We start from the raw sequence: 18,740 nt of genomic DNA on the forward strand, positions 1-18,740 counted from the left end.
CTTAAACCCAGTCCATACTGCTGCCACAAAGAAATATGAGCTAATAAATGATTTTTGTTTTAAGCCACAAAATGTTGGAATTGTTTGTTACACAGCAAAAGCTAATCATTACAAAGTCGTAAGTGTTATGAATCCCTGGGCTTCTGCAATCTCTTCTATCAAATTTATTGTACAGAAACAGAAAAGAGATAAGGAAAGACTTCATAAATTACTATAGAGATTTGGGGAGTGCTTAATATTTTTAATAATTATTTTATTGGAAAAGTAATGCATGCAAATGGCAAAAAAAGTCCGTGAGTACAAAATATCATACAATGAATCATTAGTCTGCTCCTACTCTGACTTGAGCCCCCCTCTCTCAACACTCATTATTATCAGTTCCTTGTCTGTCTTCCCAGGAAATATCCAGGCATCCATATGTGTAAGTGTTCATACACAAATATGATCATACTATATACATTATCTTCCTTTTTTAACTTATTTACATCTACCCCTGCAGTAATTCTAAGCTGAGTTGATATTTATCATCTCCCCATAGTATCACATTTAAACATCCCTCATCCTTTTAGTAGCTGTATAATATTACAGACAGTCCCTGATTGGAGATGGTTCCATTTACAATTTTTCAACTTTAAGATGGTGTGAAAGTGATATGCACTCAGTGGAAACCATATTTTGAGTTTTGAATTTAGATCTTTTCCTGGGCTAGCAATATGCCCTACGATACTCTCTCAGATGCTGGCAGTGGCGGGAGCCACAGCTCTCAATTAGCCATGAGATCATGAGGATAAACAGCCAACACACTTACAATCATTCTATACCTAGACAACCATTCTGATTTTTCACTTTCGATATGATATTTAATATATTACATGAGGTATTGAACGCATTATTATAAAATGGGCTTTACGTGAGATGATTTTGCCCAAGTGAAGGGCTAGCATAAATGTTCTGAGCACGTTTAAAGTAAACTAAGCGAAGTTATGATGTTTGGTATGTTAAGTGTATTAAATGCATTTTCAACCTACAATGTATTTTCAACTTATGATAGGTTTGTTTGCTTCTGTTTTTGTTTTTTAAGCAGGCTCTATGTCCAGCGATGAGCCCAATGCAGAGCTTGAACTCATGACCGAGATTGAGACCCGAGCCTTTATCAAGAGTCTGATGCTTAAGCAACTGAGTGACCCAGGTGCCCCAACTTCTTAGGTTTACAGGGACATTGCCGCACCGTAAGATGAGGAAGATCTGTACTGTGTAGAAGTTATAACATGGGACTGTTACCAAATAACAAAAACCCCAATTAGCATTCGGATTCAATCTAGAACAAGCAAGAATAGAACAAAATACCAAGAAAGAAGAGCCCTTGCTCCGTGCCTGAAAAGGAAACTAACACAGGTAGTCATCGGGGCACCTGTCAAAGTCCTTAGTGGTGAAGTCCAGACCTGAGCTTCTAATTATACCACTGTTTGGGGGGGCTTCTTCTTGGGCTTCCACAACTTAACAGGATTGAGATTTTAGTCCTTAAAGGAGGAATGGCAGGGGGACAGGGATTCTGATGTCAACTTTTTCTGGGCCACAACTATTACACCTGACATGGTTCCCTAAACATGGAGCTGCACAGCTTCCCATGGGTTGGAAACATGTGTTGGAGCCACACGATCTTTCTGTATCTTCCCACTGCCTGGGGCCAATGCAGGAAGGACAATCGAGGTCATTTTTAAACTCCAGTTAGATAATAATCTTCAGGAAGGAATGGCCCAACCTACTCCCGGGGAACTAGGAAACCAGGGTTTCATCCCCACAGGCCCCCAAGCAGGTCAGCAAAACTCACCTACCTTGCTAGAATATAAACTTAACAAGAGCAGGAATCTTTCTCTCTTGTTCACCACCATCTCTTCAGCACTACAGGGAGCGCTGTCAAGTATTTAGTGAATCAATGAATGAGTGAATCCAGAACAGAAGGCAAATCATAAAACGGTTATGAAAATCAAGAAAAAGAAGCACTCCAGTATCAATGAAGAGTCTCTAGAAGGAATCACTCTTTTTAAGCAGCTTAGAATATGAAAAAGAGGTACTTGGCACCAGTACAGTACCCAATAAATGTCTTTGAAATGAATGTATGTCTTAGAAGTAGACCAGAAACTTTGATAAAAGAGGCTCTTGTCCGTAAGAACTTCTAACCGGCAATTTGCAAAAAGACACATCAAAATGGTCTGTAAACTTTCAAGCTGAAGGTCTAGGGTCAGGCTAAAGATCAGAGAGTAAGATCAAGGGCTGCCACTGGCCCCTTTAGGATCCTACTCTACTGAAGCAGCTCTCTGAGGAAGGGAGTCTACGAGGAAGAGTAGAAAGAAAAGACAGGGACATTGCTGGAGCAGCTCCAGCAACCCCAAACTGAGTAAGACATACATAGAGCCCCCTGGAGGAATATAATAATTCCCCAAGTGTAATGATAAAAGAGCATGATCCTAGTGAAAAAAAAAAAAGGGCAACTTTAAAACATGGTGATTAATCTGCTACCCACATATCAAAGTTGATTTTATAATCTTTGAGAGGAAGGAGAATGATAACATCTTCACATGTGGTCAAGATATTATCCAATGTTGATGTCCATCTTGAAATCTTCCAAGACCCTTATATTCATTTGTTTAGGGCTTCCTCTCTCTGTTTCCACATTCCCTCCCCTTACAGTCCCTGCACTGCCACTGCCTCTTACCTTGGTTTTTTCCCCTATGATTAGTCAGTCTCCTTGAAGGAAGGACTCTCTAATGTATTCACAAGCACACGGAGTACACATGATAGGTACTTAATTACACTTCTGATGAGACTGTGCAGACATTCTTACCCATTGCTAAGCACTAGGTATTAGGTATGAAATTTAGACTCACTATTGGTGCTATTGGTGACTTGACAATAGCAGATAAACATTCACTGAAGAATTCAGAGAGAGATTCTAGTGAAGAATCTGAGAGAGAGAGAGAGCACGTGTGTCTCAGAGCCACAGAGTAGAATGTGTACATACTGATCGATGGCATGTTGAAAGCAGACGGTTTTCTTCTTACCGGAAGTTTCAATAAGTTTCTAGGTATTTTGCCAATTAGGAGAGGGATGGAAGACCCTGTCTTTACAGTGTCAGCAAGATGGCTGGGAATTTAAGAAGAGTTGGCATGACTCAACAGGTTCTAGAAAATGTGCCAGAACTCAGACTTTCAAGAAAGGCTCTCTCACTTTGTTTTAACCAAGGGGAATTACATCATCCACAAACAATTCACACACACACACACACACACACAAAGAAATGAAACATTGTGCTAATTAGGTGGTGGGGGTTTTCCATAATCAACATCCAAGAAAGGCTGAAACCCCTCCAAGCGGCAGAAGGTGAACATCAAAGAAAGCCCTTCTCAAAACAGAGCTTGTCCAATGTACTCACCCCTACCGCATCTTTTTACCCATCTCCTTTGTAATCTAAGCAGGTGACAACTTCATTCAGTTGTTAGCAACAAGAGGAGGTATTGATTCCCTGCGAATGCCCTAATGACTGGAGACTGGGGCACAAACCATAAATGGAGACTTTCTGATTCCAAGTGAAATTATAGTTTGCCCTGCAAGATTGCACAATAAATCAGGGGGAAAACCAGCCAACATAGGACTCTGGGGTCACTGAAGTGATGTTGACACATTACAATAATGAGAACTTGAAATACCTCATGCCCTATTGATTTTTAAGCTGAATCATTCCCACTGCAGAAGATTACAAGACTCTGTCTTGGAATCATGGCTCACATAGGAGATGCTGATGAAAAATACACCCAATCCAATCAAAATGAAAAGCTTTACTTGTACTTATTACAAATCTAATACCATTGTCCCTAGGCTGTGTGATAGGCACTTAACCTACAATGGGAAAAAAAACACATTTTTTCCTTTTAATTAAAATTTTTCATACCTTTTTTTACACATGGCTCTTTGCTGAGCCTATACAGTTAAAAGCACCCCAAAGAAAACAGGCACAATGGCTCGATTAGCGCATAAAGGGCAATTTCTTTATGCTTTCCTAATTCCAGGGTAGCTTTCAAATTCCCTGCATCACCATATCATTTTGAAGAATGGAAAATCATGTCCTAACAACCAACTTATTTCCTAGTCAATAGGAAAAGATGCATTCCACCAGCATCTAGCATCTACAGTAAACAAAGAATGCCTTGCTGATCTTTCCCTTTTCCCTGAAAAGTGTTCCATGAAGCTGAATAAACACAGTTGTGTGAGGCCAACTAGTGACATAAGTTAATTACTAACCTGTCACAAAATCAGAGAATGGTAATAATTTATTTTCACTGTTGCATTAACCGTAAGTCGCTTTTTGCCAATAGGGTGTGCTGGGGGAGAAGGCACGAGAACATTACTGCTTGCCGTATACCCTATGTAAGGTTGTGTCAATATTTTAGTTGGGAGATCAGATATAAACGGTGCCACTGTTTTTACTATGCACGTTGTTCTGGTCATAATTTAGAAAATAATTACACATATACTTTGGCTTCAGGAGAGAGAGAACTAGCAGGTGGAAATAATACGGTTTTTCCTCACAGGATTCTGGGACCATTACCTAATTATTATAGATATAACTATTACTTGGGTTTACCAGGATTTACTACATACTAAATATTCTGACACAATCCAATATGATCATACATTCTTTGAAAACTTATTGAAAAAAAAAGAACACTTATTGAGACTCTAATGTGGGCCAGGCATTGTGCTACGAATTAATTACATATTGTCCACCTGTTTTCTGTTTTCATGAAATTTATAACCTATCATTTCAATCTAATTGTTGAGATGAACACCTGCAGGCAAAACCTATGGGTCTAAAATGGCCTGATTATAGAAGAAATCTTGACATCGTTCTGAAGAGGTTGACTGAAATAAACAATGTTCCTTACAAGCTACCTTGTCTTTCTTTTCTCTCAGATTTTCTGATTAGCTTTTCTTCTATTAGCTTCATCTGATGACATTTTGCTCTTCTTGAACATACATGTTTGTGCTTATAAATCTCCCTAAATTCTGCTATTTCATTAATTTTATCAACCTCAGAGGAGCTAGCCAGAAACTATCATTTTTTGACACAGGTACACTTGAGATCTAGGTTCATACATATGATGTTAATCCATTTATTGTGATTGGAACCAAGTGTTTGATTTAAGGCACTTTATCACACTTCTTGGTAGGACATAGTTCAAAAATTGGTATAAAGGAGGCCTCTGGGGGTGACCCCACATGATCTTGTCCTGCTGTAGCACTTGAAAGAGCTGTTCGTCTGTCTTCATGCCAACTTCTTCGACAAACCTCTCCCTGGCTTTCAAGAATCACTGACAACTTTCTGCAGGAAGTGAAAAAGTAACTGAGAACTTAAGGGCTGTGCAAGTCTTTGGAGGACACCAAGCTCCACGATACTTTCAAAAGTCCGTTCAGTTTTGACCTACCTGTTCCAGCTAAGCTCACCTCCAGAAGACCTCGTCAGACAGCACCGAACAAGCTTCTGTCTACCTAGTGTCAGTAACAGAACACAGTAGTTAAGCAGCTGTTTAATGGACCCAGTCTCCCTGTGGCCAGACCCAAAGTCTACTCAGTAGGAACTGCGCGATCTTGGGTAAATTGCCTTACCATCTCTAAAATTGCTACCTCATTTGTACAATGAAGACAAGGACCACCCCTGCCACATAAGATGCTGGGGAAGCTGAAATAAGCCAGTTAATGTACAGTGTCTTCCCCAAGTGCTTGTCAGATACTCAAGGCATTTTAGCTGTGATGTTTTTCCCCGAGAGCATCAGGGCCTTAGCTTGGAGGCATTTGCTTTGATTTTCTGAGCTCAGTTCAGCAAGGGGCAATGTGGTGTAGCAACAGTTTTAGATAACCGTGCCTCGACTGATATGTTCCAAGTGGGCAGCCAAATTGATTCCCATCTGACTGTTCTTATATTAGCAAGACCACAACATGGCTATTAAAGTTAGGCACTGAGGAATGGTTCTGGCTGTTTAGAAACACAATCTAGCTATTCCAGCAACACACATGCCTAGCACACGGCAGGCTCTCAATCCACTTGTTCAAATGAACCACATGAAGAACAACAGATGAAATAAAGTTCCAAAAATTAATTAATACCACTATTTTCTTTCAAATAGGCCTCTGCCACCGCTTACATTGCTGATCTAGTCCAGATTTATGAGACAGAAATAAAAGAACATGTGTAATTTATAAATGCCAATTTACAAATACCAGTGCTGGAGGCCATGCCTTCCAAATTCCCCTGGCCATTTTCTACAAGACACCCTAGAGTAGCACATATCTTTCTTGTTAACATTTCATGGAATCTTTCCATAAACATACGCTTGTTCTTGTCTTCAACATTTTGTCCTGTCACTGCAACAGATGGCTTTACACTGGAGCATATGAAAGTATTAAATACTTCATAAGCCTGGTGGAAATATGAAATGCCTTTGGAGGAATGAATAGCTCCATGATTAACGTAAAGCAGCCATGCAAGATTCTGTTAGAAATAGTTACCTCTAAGTTGCATTGGTGAGTAGATATGGTCACCATCAATTCCACATCCTCACTGAAAGTCGACAAATGATGAGGGGCTCAGTGCGCCATATGACAGATTTGGGCCATGCCGAAAAGCAGACCATACTGCTATAGAGAGCTGTGAAATATTGCAGTGCGTAACCAAGGGAGGGTTGTGAAACCTACCTCTTGGAGATCTAAAAGCCAGAAGAAGCCTCCATCTGTCTAAGATGGTCAAAGAAAGTAAGCTTAAAGACAGAGCAGTCAGTTAAGGGAAGTCAGCTAGCTGATTGTTCTATAAACCCAGTTCCAGGTATTATTTCTTTTCAGAGCCATAGTGATAGATGTGTACCAAACCAAATGAGAGCTGCCATCTCAGCCGACCCAGAGGCATGACCAACAGTTCTATGAATGAGGTTCAAATCATGGAGTAGTGGTTAAGATGAGGGTTTCTCAAGCCAGACTGCCTAAATGCACCAGTTGTATCATCTTGGCAAGTTACTCAAGCACTCTGTGCCTGATTCTTCATCTGTAAGTGGGATAATAAGAGCGTGCACATCATGAGGCCGTTGTGAGGACAAATGAGTGAGCATACACAACAGGCTTAGAGTACCGACTGGCATATGGTGGATGCTACATAAATGCTGGCTATTCTCTATATTTAGTGCTATGTTTATGTAGAAGTAAACATTAAGATGTGGGTAAGATTTTCTATTTTTCCTTCTATTGGTTTGTGTGCAACTGGCATTGACTTCCTACAGGCGCAACATATTAATGTTTTCCATAATGTGCATGAATCAAAAATCGCCCAAGCCCGCTGCTGGGCATTTATCCCAGAGATGTGAAACTCAGGCTCACAAAAACCTGTACAGAAACGTTCATACCAACTTTGTCTATAATAGCCAAACACAGCCCAGATGTCCTTCAACAGGTGAATGATTGAAGAGCTGTGGCACATACACACTGGGGAACACAGTACTGAGTGATTAAAACAACAACAACAAGCCCCAGATGAGTGATACACGAAATAACTTAGAACTCTAAGAAATTATAATAACAAATAAACTAATCCCAAGAGGTTAACTATTGTGTGATTCCACTTTGCCAACATTTCGGAATGATAGAATTCTATAAACTGAGGACAGGTCAGTGGTTGACAGGGTTTAGGGATTGGGGTTAAGGGTCCTTGTAATGGAAGCAGCTGCGATCTCATTTGTGGTGGTAGATTTATCAAACTACACATGTGATAAAGTTGTGTAGAACTAAATACACACATACACAAATGAGTGCAAATAAATCTGGGGGAATGTGAATAAGATCAGTGGATGGTAGCAATGTCAATATCCTGGATGTAATGGGATACCATGGTTTTGCAAAATATTACTCTTAGGGGAAACTAGGTGAAGTGTACAAGAGATCTCTCCATGTTATTTCTTATGATTGCATGTGAATCTACAATTATCTTGACAAAAGTATCAATTAAAAAAACTGCAAAGCCTAAATGAAGGTGAAGAATGAGCACTGTGAATACATTTAGGCAATGATCAACCTCCTTCCCTATTTTTCCATATTAAGGAAACACTGATCCTTAAGAATCACCCTGAATCTCTGTAGACACATTACAAAACTATGTAATAAATTTAAAAAATATTATTTTGTCTAATGATGCATAAATTATACCTGTTAGTTCTAGGTTTTATATATTCAGTTGGTGTGTTTAAAGGAATTGAGGTCTGCTGAGTGACGTACACAGGTTTCTGAAGCAATCTGAACAGCGCCTGCCTTTCTCTGAAGTGTTTTATTATTCTGAGTCGGGCCTGCTGAATCTCCCAAGGTATGAAGTTCAGTTCGAGATAAAAATATTTTATCTGCCCTTACAGCAAATTGAAAGGCTATATAAAGGGTTTTGTTATTGCAGTGTTTTCATAAATATATAGTAAACATCTTTCACAGTGGGAAATTCAGCACAAAATACAATTTTCATACACAGCCATTCATGTGGCTTGCACAGGAAGATGAAATGACCCAGAGATGAATAAAAAAATAATAGTATACAACTTTTAGCAGCCCACAGTCCCTGACAGACACGCGCAGCTGGAAGGATAAGGATCATGATTTTGCAGTACCTCTGATGAATGACAAGTTTCTTCAGCATCGGGGGAGTTTCGTTTCCTTTGTGGCCAAACCATTACAGTTAACACTTAGCTTTATCATTTTCAGAAATTGCCAACAGCCAACCACACCGTTTCAGAACACATACCAACCCCAAACCTTAGCCAGGACATAATTTTAAATCAAGCCATTTTTAGGCTTCTTTACCTCCTTTTATAAGTCTCTCTTAAGCACATTTTCAAAACAATTTGGGTGGCCTATGTCTAACATACAATATCAATGTTGATATCTAAGGTGATCCGTATGCATTTGGGGGTGAGGGACTGACCGACCAGAGGTATTCCAAAAATGGAAGCTCCTTTTTTTTTAAATAAACTATTTTTTTGTTATCAAAGTAGTACATGTTTGTTGAAAAGAATAAAGGTTAAATTTTTTGAAGGTTTCATTGAAGCATAATTAATATACAAAAACCTGCAAAGATTTAGTGCATACAATTGGATGATTTTGGATATATGCAGCTACCACTGATACCGTCCCCACAATGAAGGTAATAAACACATCCATCATCTCCAAAAGTTTCCTTGTGTCCAGTGTGGGTGTGCATGTGTGGGTGTGCGTGTGCAGAACACTTAACATGAGATCTCCCCTCTTACACATTTTCAGGTGCACAGTGCCATGTGGCTAACTCCAGGTACCATGTTGAACGGCAGACCCCTACAGTTTATCTGTTTGTATAATCCTAAAAGCGATTTCCCCGAGTTCCCCTGTTCCCTTCCCAGTCACATGGCACAGTAACCACAGCAGTGACCACGTCCGCAGTCCCTCAGTTGTCTTTTGCAATTTCACTGTGTATATAAAGCGTTTGGACGTGTGTGTTAGTTTCCTGACAAACTTTTCCTAATAACACATTTCCGAAGTTCAGGTTCTTGTCCACTTCCAACACCGCAGCCACGACTTCAGGACGATGAGGATCCACTGTGTTCAGGGCGTCCAATCCCCTACTATTAGGCATTTAATTTGTTCCACTTGTTAACTGTACGCCATGCTGCAGTCAACCAACATGCATCTTTGCAAATTTGAGCAATTACATAAATCCTAGAGGTGAAAATGCTAGGTCAAAGCATGTACTTTTTTTACCTACAAAAATTTCCAAATTATTTTCCACAAAAGAACAAGTCATTCCACACTCTCTCCAATAGTGTATAGAATGCCTATTTCATTACACATTATTTTCTATTATAATCTATGAAACATTTATAAATACAGATGAAACTTTCACATATGTATATATATGAATATATATTCATATCCTTGCTGGTATTTACATTTATTTTTTTCCAAAAACTATATTCATGCTCTTTGCCAATTTCCCTTCTGTGTCATTAGTCAGACTATCTGTCTAACCATCCTGCCATCCATCCATTCACATATTCTGAAAAGCATAAAGGAACGTTGGTCCTAACAAGAGGATCAAAAAGGACCATCCAGGGCTAACGAAACATGATATATGTCAGAGCCATTTTCCACCAATGTTAGAATAGATATTCCTACAGATTTGAGTCAAAAGGGGGAGAAAATGGGCCCCGAAGTCACAAAGTTTCAAATTTGATTGCCAATCCTTCTACTTACTAGCCACTGGTAACTCTAGAAAAATCCCCTCGAGACTCAGTCTCCCCTCATGAAAAGTGGGTCTAAGAACTCTCCATCTCATAAAGCTGGTGGAGTACTCAATTCAGTACTGTATATCCGGAAGTTCACACAGTGGGCGGCTAGTTGCAAACACTCGGCAGGCAGTATCTGTAATAATAACAATAATAATGTACAATTCTATATATTGAGCAGTTAGCTAGTGCATTACAACAAAGCCTGGCTTCTTTTCCTATTAGCAGCAAAAAGTTGAAGCCTGAACCACTTATAACATTGATGTAACCTTGATATTTTTAGTTCCCTGGAAAAATTTGATAATAGAGACTTGGCCAAAATTCATTTTCCCTTTGTTGCACACATTCTTTTTGATGGCACACAAAGTTTATCACCGGTTGTCTTTGTTTTAAAAAGTAGATTCTCTCATTAAATGTGGAAATATGTTAGAACCAAAACCACTGAATACAGAATTAAAATGGCCACTTTAAATCCAATTTCCTTTTTTTAAAAATTCAACTAAGTGAAATATATGTATTTTAGCACTATAGACTAATGGAGACACTTACAGAACCTTATTGGGTACCCTTAGCTATGTGAGTTTATTCCCACTTATTTATCATTGCACAATAAATTCTGGTTCAGTCTTAAACTATTTCCTGAACCAACACTTAGATAGAATAGGTATTCCACAAAAGCCAGTTCAATGAACTGTATTAAAAAAGGAAATGTGACGATAATGGATCCAACATTGGTCTTTTGACAGTTCTGAAATGGGATTCACTCTTTGCTTTCTCTGTGTAAATGTAAGTTCACTGGGCCTGAAATATAAAAGAATAACCGCAATGGTTTCCACTTCCAGATCAGTTCCCAGAACGTCCCTGGGTTGGAGGAGGGTGGCTCAAGAGCTTCTTTTCATGGCTTTGGCAATGCTGAATGGCCACACCACAGCTGTTCCAAGGCAGTGACGCTTCTTCTCTCCCAGGAAGGAATCTGTGGCTCTCCTTGAGAAGAATGCAATCTACTCTTACGGTTCAGCATCTTTGAGTTTTTTGTGGGGCAATGCATGGTGAGCTATGTAACAACACTTAAGTCATGTGAAATATGGGTCAACAGTCTGAGGAGGAAGCTGACAGGGAACTAACGTCTGTCAGATCCATGGTTCCTGCTGTTACTACCCTCTCTTCCTCCAATATTTTGTATTCAAAATGTAAGATTTTTTTTATTAAAGTACAAACTCATGCATACCCTTGGTAAGATTTTTTTAAAAAATTCCTCCATCCATTTATTCATTTGAAATCTATTGAGATTCTAAATGCCCATCTCTGTTTTCTGAACAACCCATGGTATCCATGTTTAATTGCACACTTGAAAGGTCTTTTCTTCTCCTAACACAAAATAAAGTATATCAAGTCAGCACTTCTATTTAAAACCTACCTTAATTGTTTTTCTCTTCATTGGTTTTACTACATGCTGGATATTCAACAGAGAATGAGATTGGCATGGTCATTCCCATGGTCTAAATGTGGGAGGACAAATGGATTGGCTTTAGCAAGATCAAGCTGGGAAATCGATGTGCCCACATCCACCATATTCCACTTGGTGTGACCACACTGGGCTCCCTAGAATATATTTAAAGTGCCAGGAAACCAAAGAGTTAAGTTTCCTGAAGCCCCTTAGGAGATGCAGTTCAATAATTTCATTTTTCTAATGCTACTATTAACTAGGTAATAAAACAAAGATAATCCATCCTGAAAATTATGCTCTTCTGAATATTATTGTTTTCCTTTGGTGATTTTTGTTGTTGGAAGTGGTCATATAAAGAGAACTCATGGGTCTTCCTGATTCTGGTGCAGTATACATTTAATAGTAGCTAAAAAGCAAAATAAAGCTGTGGGCATTAGTGTTTACTCTCCCTTAAAAATGGTTAAGTTACTTTACAATTAACTCCCCCCACACAAAGGAAACTAAAGATGTCTTCTTTCAAAACTCAAGTGAAGATGTTGCCTAAACAAGTATGCTTCAGCACATACACAAATCTGAATTGTTAAAGAGCTTGCCAAAATGGACAGGAACACAGACTGTGGAGTTTAAATCCCAGCTATGCCACTTATAAGCTGTGTGGCCTTGGTCAAATTATTCAAGTTCTCTGGGCCTGGGTTCTTTCCTCCGTAAAAAGTAGATTAAGAACAGTATCAACCCCTTAGGCTTATCGTAAGGATTAAATTAATTAGTATTTTAAAATATTAACAAAAGTGCTTGGCACATATGGAACACTATTTCAGCATTTATTAAGTAAATAAGCAAATAAGCCTCTGTGCTAAACCTTTAAAGATAAGGAGAAAATAATGGTGTTTGAATGCTGAGAAGGAAGAAGGAAGGTTCTTGGAACTACTGTTGCGTGACTCATTTTGTGATGCTGCATTTCTATTGACATCAGTACCATAGAAAGAAATTTCATTTTTCAGCACTTATGAGAGGTAACACTGAGTAAATCAGGGAAAAGTAGGTACTTTAATCACAATGACCCATGTCATATTTATAAAGAAAGATACTCAAAGTAGGCAGCTGTAAAATTTTAAAGTCAAATTGTAAGAAAATATGGATCTTCTGATTTTGCATTATGATCCTATTCACAGTATCCAATTGGAGATTTCAAAAGTTTAATAACTGAAATTCATGTACCTTACCCAGTCTCTTGAAAAATCAGACCATGTATGCATTAGTCACAGCATCACTGGTATCGCCTAGGACAGGGTTTCTCAATTTTGGCACTGCTGGCATCATGTGCTGGGAAATTCTTTGGTTTTTTGTCCTATGCATCATAGGATATTTAGCGAGATCCCTGGTCTCTACCCAGTAGATGCCAGTAGCACCCCGTCCAAATGCAACAACCCCAACTGTCTCCAATATGCTACCAAATGTCCCTGTTGTGGGGAGGGGAGTGAGAAAATTGCTCCTGGTTAAGAACCACTTGCCTAGGGCATCTGTTGATACCCCTTTTGTGTCTCTTTCTAAATTCAGAGTATTAAATTTCAATGGTATCTTGGTATGTTGAAGTCAGAAAACTATGGCGTCTAGTGGCTTATTCTAATTATAAAAAATCTTCAAGATCTCTTCTCCATCTCTAAATCGGCATAGCAATACCTACCTCGGGGAGTTAAGAACCAGAGAAAATCTGCTGAAGCTCCCAGTCCAATGCGCAACACACAGAGGCAGTGAGTGCCCAGGGAGAAATCAGCACTGTATGGTTATTTCTATTACTGCTGATGCATTACCACCTCACCATCCTCATCATCCTCGTCATTATAATAAAAATGGAAGGCCTCTATTCAAACATTCAAATAGCTATAAAACACAAATGGTACTTTCATCTCATTAGCAAACAAGCAACTGATTTCCTTACAAGTAGAGATTTCAATTAGACAACAAAGAAATCTATCCCCAGGTAGCAAATGCAGATGCAGAATTATCACGAAGAGAAAAGGAAAGACTAGTAGAGGCCTTCCTAACAAATAGCCCTTAGGAGGTTCTCTTTCCAAAGCAAAGGACAGGTATACAGACCACCTTGACACACTTGGTTTTCGCTGGTTTTCTGTGCTGGATTGACAGGGCAAAGTAAAAAGTACTGGGGCATCTTGATTCCTTCTGTTTGTGTGTGTACGTTGTCTGTGTGATCAAAGTTCATCAAGCCAGTTGAGAAAATTTAACCAACTAACCAAAAATTGCTGTGAATTCAATGTGGCTCATTGTGACTACTAATTACTCTGTAAGTAAAAAAAGGGCCATTTTAAGAACTGAATTTTGGCTAATTAGATAAACATGAATACAGAATTCAGACTTGACTTCTGTAGAAGCAGAGAAAAAGCAATAAATATGCCCACCGTTGCATAATTAAAAAAAAAAAAAGGAAAAGAAATCACTGCCACCCTGAGAACATGAATACACTATCTGTGCTGTAATTATACCATTTCTCAAAAAGCCTTTCCCGGCCTTCATGACATTGGAAGTAGCTGAAAGATTACTCACCACCGATTAATGTTAGGGAACTAACAACTGCACTTCCTGCTTTTCCTTTAAACCCAACCGAAATAATTTCACAAGAATTGCAAATACAAAATTGTGTTAAGAACGTCCAATTGATCCTATTTACATTTGCTACATCAAAGTGTTCAGACATCATAAGTAAATGTGAAATGGGGGCCTTCCAATACCTTATAGGTTATGCAAACACCTAAGCAGAAAGGAACACTTTGAAATTTTTATGGAGCAGGAAAAATTGGAAGTGTATTAATCTAGGCAGTGAAATTGGGCTTTTTGTCATTTTTAATTGCTTGAATTCATAACCTAGTTTTGCTGAATCAAAAACGAGTTGCTATAGCTGACACAAGCTGTTTCAGCCTTTTGGGTGAGCGCGCGCGCGCGCACACACACACACACACTCACCGCACAACTTTTCACATCAACTTTATATCTGTTAATAAAAAAACACTCCTGAAGACTAGGACACCATAGCTATTGGATAATTAAATATAAAGGTTTCTGAGCTGAATATTGTATGTTACAAGCTGACTTTTAAAGAATTACTTAATTCTTTTAGTGCCCTGCAAGCAAAGGGAGGGGGCAGCATGAACACCAGATAGACAGGACTGCTATTTTGTTATATGTGGTTTAATTCAAATAAATTAAAATGCATAATTAAAAAATTCGGTGTGCCCTTATTTGCTCTTGTTTACTATTGCTCATAATACATGCGAGTGCTCAACTCTGCATGAAAATGAAGGAAAACAAACAGAAGGACAAAGACATCCACCCCTAAGTATGTACAAAGACCTCACATTCTGGAGTTTTCAGATGTATAACAAAATAAAGTTGAAAGTGCAAAAAACTTTAAAGGTCCATGCTTTTCTCCCTCACTATTTATTTTTATGTTTGTTGAAAAATCGATACAAGATGGGGATTCAAGTCTCATAAAAGGACTTTTGTTTTAATTCCATTAGAATTACTTTCAAAGAACTTGTTCCAATCCACTCCGTGATGACTTTGAGACTAACACACATGAATTAAAAAAAAAAAAAAGCCGAACTAAACATAAATAGAAGCTTAATTAATAATAGTAAGGATTTATTATTATTTCATAAAAATCCTTCCACCTTTGGACTATGTTCCATGTCTCTGGTACTACAAACTCTGCTCAAAACCTAATAGAAAAATTATAAATTTAGCATAAAACAAGACCAAAAAGATCCTTCACTGGACATTGTAATAGTTATTTAGCTCAAGATTGACCTATCCAATCAGGTTCTCTGTAATCAAACAGAAAATGATAAAGGGTATATACTCTGATTCTCATATAATATTCTCAAAACATGACCTTTTATTCTCAAAATCTTACAACTATAGTTTGGAAGAAGACAATTGCGGCAAAAAGCCCTTTACATGAAATCTACTTTAATTTTTGTGTCATACTCATGGAAAGAGAAAAAAATGGAAAAAAAACCCACTATGTGACACTTAAATAAGCTGGCCCATAATTCAAGGTTGACGGTTGTTTCTCCAAAGTCCAAGTAAATACAGATTAAAATGAATCCAGATTCTAAAATTAAGACAGGTAATAGAGAAAATAGAAGTTTGAGGGAAAAGGTTACAATAGATGAACATAAAAATATGCCCAGCCCAATAAAGTTCAGCAAGCAAATGCAATGTTGTAAAAACCCATCTCTTGGTGATAACAGAGAAAAGATTTAGCTGTTTTCTTATAGTAAAGGCATTCTCCAGAGTTGACTTGCTTGGTTAAAAATGAAATTACAAGAAAAGTTTGATTATTTGCCTTTATTTATAAGATTAGGATACAGCAGATTGCCTGATATTAACTGGTTCTTGTATAAGAGCAGAGAATACCGAAGAAGACGAAGGAGGAGGAGGAGGAGGGGGAGGGGGAGGCAGGAGGGGGGAGGGAGAGAGAGATGGAGGGAGGGAGGGAGGAGGAAGAAGGTAAGTAAGGGAGAAAATAAATATTCCCCCATAGGTAATACTTCCTCCAACTCTTCAGAGAAGCAATTTTCTCTTCATAATCCGTGAGTATTCTAATATAGAGGAAGCGCTGGCATGTGTGGAGAGTGTGAGTGGGCAGATAAAGAGTTGAAAAATCCTGCTTTCTGTATGAAAATCAAGAATGCTGCCCGCATTCCCTATGAATGCCAGTGGTAAACAGCTGTCCCTGATTGACTGTAGTTTACTTACTTGAAGAACAGCCCTCTTAAAACTTAATCACAGCAAACCACAAAGGCAAGTTAGTCCATTTCACAAATACATTTATACTCATGGCCTTTGGATTTTTGAAGATACATTTTGATCAAAAATAGGGAATCACAGTTGAGAAAGATTTTATAGTCTTCAACCGATTTACTGCCCAGCTACCCAAATAAAGAGGATTGCACAATCATTTTTTACTGCCTCCGTTATAGATTGCATTAGTTTCTGTGTGACCAAAATTAAAACCATATGAAAATGAGTAAATTATGAGATATCTAAAGATACTCAAAAAGTGACTCTTTCAGCAGGGAATTTAATGAACAATTTCTAAGATGATTTTGCCAACAAAACTTTTGGATTCAGAATTCCCCTGGGGCCCCTCTTAAGTAGGGGGAGACACAGCTCTGTTGTCAACAGAAGTAAGTAAAACCACCAATTCCATTGTAATCTGAAAATAATGGCTTGAGGGACAGGCTGAGATTGAGTCTTCTAGGTGATCCTTCTAGGCCGATAAATGTCGTATTCAACACTCTGCATATTTTTTTAAATGCCTGGCAGTTAATTCCATCACTTTGGAAGTCAGAGCACATTTCTCCCACTTGATCTCTCAAGAAGGGCAACTCTTGTTTAATTTAATGAAATGATCCAGAGCCTATTTCTTAAGTCGAAGCATTTCCAATATCGTCAATGTAATCTCTCTTCCTTGGGAGTCAGGAAAAGCAGAGAAGGTAAGGGCCCACCAGCGCAACCGGCACGGTAGACATGTTTACACAAACATGCAACACATATTCCCACACACGCACACACATGCCCCATCGGAACGTGAGCGTGCCAACTTTCCAAAAGCACGGCCCATCTGGCCAGTCATTTCATAAACCTCCCATTTAAAGAACCGCGCAGCTCTTGCAAAACCCCTGCTAGCCTATTGGGACTTTTACGGGGTTTCTTATAAACGCTTATTCATCTCTGGAAATAAAGTTAAACGGAGCCAATGAGAATGGGCAATGAAGTTCCCCACTAACTTCTAGTCAGTAAGAAAATCGATTCATCTCTCCCGACTCCACCGCAGCCTCAAACGCCCCTCGCCCTCTCCAGATGTCCTGTGCCCCTGGGTGCTCCCGGGGCGAGCCCTGACCCAGCCGCGGAGGTCCCCGGGCTGGCCTCACGTACCGTGTCTCACTCACGCGCTGCAAATGCATCCGCAGCCTCCCATCGCCGCTTTGGTTTACCCGGATTCCTGCCGCCGCCAAGTCCCTATTCTAATCAGCAGCCCCGGAGGCGCACACGCCGCCACCCTCTCTGCGTGAACGTTGGACAGCGGCTGACGGCGGCTCCTCTGCCACAGGCAGCCAAAAATGTCAATTTGCACACTCCTCCCCCCTGTCGCCCGCCCCCGGTCCCCGTCCCTCTCCCACCCCCTCCCGCGAGTCAGTGGGCTTCAGGAAGCCTCTGCAGAAGCTGCCTTTTCTCCATCCCTCGCTCTCCCTCTCTGCCTCTCCTTTTCCTGACAGTGTTTAGAGCCCTCTTCTCTCGCCTTACCTGAAGGGCATCTCCCACGACTGCAATTAGCTGCCAAGATTTCATTGTCGGCTGCAAAGTGCCTCCTGTTTCCTCCCCGGGAGAACACGGGAGAAGTCCGAGGCAACAGCAAACGGCAGCCACGTGCTAGCAATGTAAATGACTCCAGTCATCTGTCGTGCGCGCCGTGCCTGAGCTCGCCCTGGCTGCCTGGCAGCCTGACACCACCGCCAGCAGGTGCAGAACGCGCCGAGAGAGAGCGAGCAGCCCGAGCAAGGAGGCATTCAACGTGGAGACGTACACAAAGGGAGGACACCAAGGTGCCGGGGACTCTGCCGCGCCCGAGCCCAGCTTCCCGGGTGGCCTCGGCCTCCGCGCCAAAACACTCGCCAAATTGGACGCCCAATGTTTTTGCAAAGTCTTGCAGCCCCGGGAAGGCGATGGATGCTGAGGCTGCGTAGGTCCCGCCTCCTCGCTTCCCGGAGCGCTTGCAAAGCACCGAGCAGGGAGCCGGCAGCAGTATCTCCCCGCTTGCCCTCCCTCTCCCTCTCCTGCACGTGTCCCTTCCCTTGTTCTTTCAAGCATTAAATATGTACCACATGACAGAATAGGGCACCTTGCACGGTCCGCCGAGTCCACACTTGACAACC

The 18,740-nt window shown here is 40.1% G+C and overlaps 1 protein-coding gene across 14 annotated transcripts in view; it reads right to left on the reverse strand.

Annotated features, from left to right (window-relative positions):
* The window catches only part of RBFOX1 (RNA binding fox-1 homolog 1), a 2,017,010-nt gene that overhangs the window by 1,027,146 nt on the left and 971,124 nt on the right, over nt 1-18,740 (reverse strand). The window contains exon 1 of one of the 14 annotated variants that reach the window (XM_034670401.1): nt 18,112-18,633. The exons of the other annotated variants lie outside the window; for them this stretch is intronic. Coding sequence (XP_034526292.1) covers nt 18,112-18,156 — 45 coding nt within the window. The 5' untranslated portion in view covers nt 18,157-18,633. Of the gene's footprint in view, nt 1-18,111; nt 18,634-18,740 lie in introns of those variants that run through there. 14 annotated transcript variants of the gene reach the window in all.

Source organism: Ailuropoda melanoleuca, chromosome 10 (genome assembly GCF_002007445.2).
Source record: "Ailuropoda melanoleuca isolate Jingjing chromosome 10, ASM200744v2, whole genome shotgun sequence".
NCBI classification, from domain to species: Eukaryota; Metazoa; Chordata; class Mammalia; order Carnivora; family Ursidae; genus Ailuropoda; species Ailuropoda melanoleuca.